A 7794-nucleotide genomic window follows, 5' to 3' on the forward strand; every position below is an offset into this window, starting at 1 on the left:
ACTTGAGAATGGTCCAGGACGGACCGAAATGTCGTCGTCCCTTCAACTTCTAGTGTGTGGTCTGGTCATCATCAAGGTACTCTAATCGTTACTGCGGACTGGTTTTAAAATTTGTACACGAATCTCATGTGAGGGGGACTATGTCAAGTTCCAGTTATTAATCTAAATTTGTGAAAGCTGCACACTAATTCCGTTCATGTCTCTTCACGGAAAAATTAAAATCAAGTCTGAACCGGTGTTGTGATTTCATGTAAACTTAATGGTCCCTCGATAGTCCAATATTACTTATTACTTCAATAATGTTCACATTCACTTAGCATACAGATGGTGTCACAATAATGAGGCTGAAGATATGAGATATGATGAACAAACCTTAAGTCAGTTAATAGAGAAATGACGATGAACCGATATCCCGTCGTCTCTTCGTTATCTGATGTGTGGTTTGGTCACCAAATTACTTTTATCCTTTCTAAAGACTCTGTTCTGTACTTTATTGATTCATTTATGTTTCCTTTCTTACATGTTTTTTTCTTTTATGTGGCTCCTTCAGCTATAAAAGGTACCATCCTTCTCACCTGTGATGCAATGAATTTTGTGTTAAAGCTTTTACATACATTTACACAGTGTGTGTGTGTGTGTGTGTGTGTGTGTGTGTGTGTGTGTGTGTGTGTGTGTGTGTGTGTGTGTGTGTGTGTGTGTGTGTGTGTGTGTGTGTGTGTGTACTCACCTAATTGTACTCACCTAATTGTGCTTGCGTGGGTTGAGCTTTGGCTTTCTGGTCCCGCCTCTCAACCGTCAATCAACTGGTGTACAGATTCTTGAGCCTACTGGGCTCTATCATATCTACATTTGAAACTGTGTATGGAGTCAGCCTCCACCACATCACTTCCTAGTGCATTCCATTTATTAACTACTCTGACACTGAAAAAATTCTTTCTAACGTCTCTGTGGCTCATCTGGGTACTAAGTTTCCACCTGTGTCCCCTTGTTCGTGTCCCACCCGTGCTGAAGAGTTTGTCTTTGTCCACCCTGTCAATTCCTCTGATAATTTTGTTGGTACTGATCATGTCTACCCTAACTCTTCTTTCTTCCATTGTCGTTAGGTTCAGTTCGAGTAATCTTTCCTCAAAGATCATTCCACTCTGCTCGAGGTGGCTTACTTCTGAATCTTTTCTAATTTCGTTTTGTGCTTGACTAGATGTGGACTCCAGGCAGGAGCCGCATATTACAGTATTGGTCTGACATACAAGAATAGAAGGTTCTGAAAGATTCCTAACACAAGTTTCTGAAGGCGTTTCTTATGTTCGCCAGCATTGCATACGCCGCTGATGTTATTCTTTTGTTGTGAGCTTCAGGGGACAGGTCTGATTTAATATCAACCCCATAGATGTTTCTCTCGTCCTTACTCCTGAAGGATTTCCTCTCCTAACGGGTACCTTGTGTTTGGCCTCCTGCTCACTACGTCTATCTTCATCCCTTTGCACTTGCTCGAGTGCGAAGTAGTTCGCTGATGATACTAGTGTTCTCTAGTAGCTATTTGTTGGCCCATTCCTTCACTCTATTCTGGTCAACCTGTAGCGTCTTGCTGTCCTCCTCTTAATCCTTCTCATAATTTGCATCATCAGCAAACATTGAGAGGAATGAGTCTATACCTTCTGGAAGATCTTTCACGTATATCAGAAACTGGATAGGTCCAAGTACAGAACCCTGCGGGACTCCAGCTAATGACATCACGCCAGTCTGAGGTCTCACCCTTCACAGTAACTCTCTGCTTCCTGTTGTTTAGGTACTCTCTTATCCACTGGAGCACCCTACCACTTACTCCAGGTTGTTTCTCCAATTTATGCAACAGTGTCTTATGGGGTACTGTGTCAAACGCTTTTTGACAATTCCAAGAAATTGCAGTCTGCCCATACTTCTTTCTTGCTTAATGCTTGTTGCTGGACATAACGCTGGACATTGTGTCCAACACCTTAATCCTTTCTCCATAACGTATTGCATATAAATATGGAGCGATTAAAGTTCCATATTTACATGCCTTTTTATATTCATTTTTAAGTTTGCTTTTTATGATTTTGAGATTGAGGGCTCCACGATGGGGCTTCATGCTCTGCGCCTGGCCTCACATAGGTGGTAGACTGTGATGTAAATGTTATTCTAACGTTTACCTGTTTAGAATATGCACCATTAATTGTTACCTTGAACCTGAATCATTAACGTAGAGGAAGTCAACAACGAGTCGACCCCTTGGGAGCTAAAATGTGGTGTTCTAGGTTACTCCATCCATTAGGGTCAGCAACTGAGCGACACTGCCGCGGCCTTGTGTCGGTGCTCTGGGGGCGGAGGGAAGCGACCAGTATATAAGGCGTCGGCGGCACCACACAAGCAGTCAACATCTCGCTTATCGACTCCCAAACATCATGGTGAGGCTTCTACTTAATAACAATACTCTTGCCGCTTCTTGGACCCGATTATTATGTTTAATAGCGAAGTGCATGATAACTTTTGTGAACGAGCTCAACAATAATCATTATACTGTTGTCTTGACGTGTTGACAATGTTTGTTGTTAAAGTGTATATTGTCATTCCTCAGAATCTATTTTTGATCACCGTAAGTTCGGCCCTCTTGGTGGGCTGCAGTGCTGGTGGTCTCTACGGAGGTGGAGGTGGACACATCGGCGGCGGACACATCGGCGGTGGACACATCGGCGGCGGACACATCGGCGGTGGACACATCGGTGGTGGACACTTTGGAGGTGGACACATCAGCGGTGGTCATCTAGGAGGACTTGGCGGTATCGGTGGTGGTTATCGCAGGGGTCACGGAGCAGTTATCATCCCAGCCATCGGGGGCCTAGTTAGTTCCAAAACTACCTACGGCTTTGGAGGCGGTCATGGCTTCGGAGGTGGCCTTGGTGGATTTGGAGGCGGCCATGGCATCGGTGGTGGCTTTGGAGGTGGCCTTGGTGGCTTCGGAGGCGGCCATGGCATCGGTGGTGGCTACGGAGGCGGCCATGGCATCGGTGGTGGCTTTGGAGGTGGCCTTGGTGGCTTTGGAGGCGGCCATGGCATCGGTGGTGGCTTCGGAGGCGGCCATGGCATCGGTGGTGGCTTTGGAGGTCATGGTGGTGGTTTGTACGGTCGTAGGTATGGATAAGGGAAGTAATTGTTGTGAAGTGAAATGATACGAGGCTCGGAGAATGAAGAAATAAACTGCCTCCCATAATGCTCACTAAATTATTAATTTTTGTCAATAAACGTGTGAATAATTTATTAATTGTCAATAATATATTTTAATTATTTCCTTATTTGTACACTCATTCACGCACACACACACACACACACACACACACACACACACACACACACACACACACACACACACACACACACACACACACACACACACACACACACACACACACACACACACACACACACACACACACACACACACACACACACACACAAGAACAGGTAAAGTGAAAGAACAGTGAAAGAACAGGTATTGAAACTTAGAACAGGCGAGGACAGGTATACAGAGAATGACAGAGAGGTGTGTGAGGAACTCAACAAGAGGTTCCAGGAGGTCTTCACAATAGAACAGGGTGAGGTCACTGTGCTAGGAGAAAGGGAGGTAAACCAGGCGGCCTTGGAGGAGTTCGAAATTACGAGAGAGGAGGTCAAGAGACACCTGCTGGATCTGGATGTTAGAAAGGCTGTTGGTCCAGATGGGATCTCACCATGGGTACTGAAAGAGTGTGCAGAGGCACTTTGCCTGCCACTCTCCATAGTGTATAGTAAGTCACTAGAGACGGGAGACCTACCAGAAATATGGAAGACGGCGAATGTGGTCCCAATATACAAAAAGGGCGACAGACAAGAGGCACTGAACTACAGGCCAGTGTCCTTGACTTGTATACCATGCAAGGTGATGGAGAAGATCGTGAGAAAAAACCTGGTAACACATCTGGAGAGAAGGGACTTCGTGACAAATCGCCAACATGGATTCAGGGAGGGTAAATCTTGCCTTACAGGCTTGATAGAATTCTACGATCAGGTGACACAGATTAAGCAAGAAAGAGAGGGCTGGGCGGACTGCATTTTCTTGGATTGTCGGAAAGCCTTTGACACAGTACCGCATAAGAGGCTGGTACATAAGCTGGAGAGACAGGCAGGTGTAGCTGGTAAGGTGCTCCAGTGGATAAGGGAGTATCTAAGCAATAGGAAGCAGAGAGTTACGGTGAGGGGTGAGACCTCCGATTGGCGTGAAGTCACCAGTGGAGTCCCACAGGGCTCTGTACTCGGTCCTATCTTGTTTCTGATATATGTAAATGATCTCCCGGAGGGTATCGATTCATTTCTCTCAATGTTTGCGGACGATGCTAAAATTATGAGAAGGATTAAAACAGAAGAGGACTGTTTGAGGCTTCAAGAAGACCTAGACAAGCTGAAGGAATGGTCGAACAAATGGTTGTTAGAGTTTAACCCAACCAAATGTAATGTAATGAAGATAGGTGTTGGGAGCAGGAGGCCAGATACAAGGTATCATCTGGGAGAGGAAATTCTTCAGGAGTCAGAGAAGGAAAAAGACTTGGGGGTTGATATCAAGCCAGACCTGTCTCCTGCAGCACATATCAAGCGGATAACATCAGCGGCATATGCCAGGCTGGCCAACATACGAACGGCATTCAGAAACTTGTGTAAAGAATCATTCAGAACTTTGTATACCACATATGTCAGGCCAATCCTGGAGTATGCAGCCCCAGCATGGAGTCCATATCTAGTGAAGGATAAGACTAAACTGGAAAAGGTTCAAAGGTTTGCCACCAGACTAGTACCCGAGCTGAGAGGTATGAGCTACGAGGAGAGACTACGGGAATTAAACCTCACTTCGCTGGAAGACAGAAGAGTTAGGGGGGACATGATCACCACATTCAAGATTCTGAAGGGGATTGATAGGGTAGATAAAGACAGTCTATTTAACACAAGGGGAACACGCACAAGGGGACACAGGTGGAAACTGAGTGCCCAAATGAGCCACAGAGATATTAGAAAGAACTTTTTTAGTGTCAGAGTGGTTGACAAATGGAATGCATTAGGAAGTGATGTGGTGGAGGCTGACTCCATACACAGTTTCAAGTGTAGATATGACAGAGCCCGATAGGCTCATTAATCTGTACGCCTGTTGATTGACGGTTGAGAGGCGGGACCAAAGAGCCAGAGCTCAACCCCCGCAAACACAACTAGGTGAGTACACACACACACACATACACACACACACACACACACATACACACACACATACACACACAGACTGGCGAACAGTAACAAGTGGAGTACCACAACGATCGATGCTGGGACAAATTCTATTTCTAGTATATGTTAACGACATGTTTACAGGCGTAGAGTCCTACATGTCGATGTTTGCGGATGACGCAAAGTTGATGAGAAGAGTTGTGACAGATGAGGATTGCAGGATCCTCCAAGAGGACCTGAACAGGTTGCAGAGATGCTCAGAAAAATGGCTACTGCAGTTCAACACGAGCAAATGTAAAGTTATGGAAATGGGACTAGGAGATAGGAGACCAAGGGACAATACACAATGAAGGGGAACAGCCTACCTGTGACGACGCGCGAAAGAGACCTGGGGGTGGACGTAACACCTAATCTATCTCCTGAAGCCCATATAAATAGGATAACGACAGCAGCGTACTCTACAGCGGCAAAGGTTAGAACATCATTCAGAAACCTAAGTAAGGAGGCATTTAGGGCGCTTTACATTGCCTACGTGAGGCCAGTCTTAGAGTATGCCGCCTCATCATGGAGTCCCCATCTGAAGAAGCATATAAAGAAACTGGAAAAGGTTCAGAGGTTTGCAACGAGACTCGTCCCAGAGTTACGAGGGATGGGGTATGAGGAGCGCCTGAGGAAACTGTGCCTTACGACACTAGAAAGAAGAAGGGAGAGGGGGGACATGATAGGAACGTATAAGATACTCAGAGGGATTGACAGGGTAGACACAGACGAAATGTTCACACCGAATAGTAACAGAACGAGGGGACATGGATGGAAGCTTGAAACTCAGATGAGTCACAGGGATATTAGGAAGTTTTCTTTTAGTGTGAGAGTAGTGGGAAAATGGAATGCACTTCAGGAACAGGTTGTGGAAGCAAATACTATTCATAATTTTAAAACCAGGTATGATAGGGAAATGGGACAGGAGTCATTGCTGTAAACAACCGATGCTCGAAAGGCGGGATCCAAGAGTCAATGCTCGATCCTGCAGACACAACTAGGTGAGTACAACTAGGTGAGTACACACACACACACACACACACCTAGTAATTAGCAAAGAGTAATTAGCACGGGTGGGACACGAACAAGGGGACACAGGTGGAAACTGAGTACCCACATGAGCCACAGGGACGTTAGAAAGAATTTTTTCAGTGTCGGAGTAGTTAACAGAGGGAATGCATTAGGCAGTGATGTGGTGGAGGCTGACTCCATACATAGTTTCAAGTGTAGATATGATAGAGCCGAGTAGGCTCAGGAACCTGTACACCAGTTGACTGACAGTTGAGAGGCGGGACCAAAGAGCCAGAGCTCAACCTCCGCATGCTCAACTAGGTGAGTACTCCTAGGGGGCCTGACGGCTGAGTAGACAGCGCTCGGAATTCGTAATCCTACGGTCCGGAGAGGTTGGCCCATAAAGAGCCATATCTCATCCCCCACAAGTACAACTAGCTGAATACACAGGAATGTGAGGTAGCAAAGCAATTGAGTACAAGAACATGGAGGAACTACAAAAATAACAGAACATCAGAGACCAGGGGGAGATACCAAATACCAGAGAAGGAGAGATACCATTCGAAGAGAGAGAGAGAGAGAGAGAGAGAGAGAGAGAGAGAGAGAGAGAGAGAGAGAGAGAGAGAGAGAGAGAGAGAGAGAGAGAGAGAGAGAGAGAGAGAGAGAGAGAGAGAGAGAGAGAGAGAGAGAGAGAGAGAGAGAGAGAGAGAGAGAGAGAGAGAGAGAGAGAGAGAGAGAGAGAGAGAGAGAGAGAGAGAGAGAGAGAGAGAGAGAGAGAGAGAGAGAGAGAGAGAGAGAGAGAGAGAGAGAGAGAGAGAGAGAGAGAGAGAGAGAGAGAGAGAGAGAGAGAGAGAGAGAGAGAGAGAGAGAGAGAGAGAGAGAGAGAGAGAGAGAGAGAGAGAGAGAGAGAGAGAGAGAGAGAGAGAGAGAGAGAGAGAGAGAGAGAGAGAGAGAGAGAGAGAGAGAGAGAGAGAGAGAGAGAGAGAGAGAGAGAGAGAGAGAGAGAGAGAGAGAGAGAGAGAGAGAGAGAGAGAGAGAGAGAGAGAGAGAGAGAGAGAGAGAGAGAGAGAGAGAGAGAGAGAGAGAGAGAGAGAGAGAGAGAGAGAGAGAGAGAGAGAGAGAGGAGAGAGAGAGAGAGAGAGAGAGAGAGAGAGAGAGAGAGAGAGAGAGAGAGAGAGAGAGAGAGAGAGAGAGAGAGAGAGAGAGAGAGAGAGAGAGAGAGAGAGAGAGAGAGAGAGAGAGAGAGAGAGAGAGAGAGAGAGAGAGAGAGAGAGAGAGAGAGAGAGAGAGAGAGAGAGAGAGAGAGAGAGAGAGAGAGAGAGAGAGAGAGAGAGAGAGAGAGAGAGAGAGAGAGAGAGAGAGAGAGAGAGAGAGAGAGAGAGAGAGAGAGAGAGAGAGAGAGAGAGAGAGAGAGAGAGAGAGAGAGAGAGAGAGAGAGAGAGAGAGAGAGAGAGAGAGAGAGAGAGAGAGAGAGAGAGAGAGAGA

The 7794-nt window shown here is 46.3% G+C and overlaps 1 protein-coding gene across 1 annotated transcript; it reads left to right on the plus strand.

Annotated features, from left to right (window-relative positions):
• Positions 1-2393: 2393 nt before the first annotated feature.
• Positions 2394-3277, plus strand: LOC138353116 (uncharacterized). The gene is made up of 2 exons (XM_069305904.1): positions 2394-2423; positions 2594-3277. The coding sequence occupies exons 1-2, from the start codon at positions 2421-2423 to the stop codon at positions 3155-3157; spliced, it is 567 nt and encodes a 188-aa protein (XP_069162005.1). The 5' UTR covers positions 2394-2420; the 3' UTR covers positions 3158-3277.
• Positions 3278-7794: the final 4517 nt, after the last annotated feature.

The sequence above is a fragment of the Procambarus clarkii genome, chromosome 6 (genome assembly GCF_040958095.1).
Source record: "Procambarus clarkii isolate CNS0578487 chromosome 6, FALCON_Pclarkii_2.0, whole genome shotgun sequence".
NCBI classification, from domain to species: domain Eukaryota; kingdom Metazoa; phylum Arthropoda; class Malacostraca; order Decapoda; family Cambaridae; genus Procambarus; species Procambarus clarkii.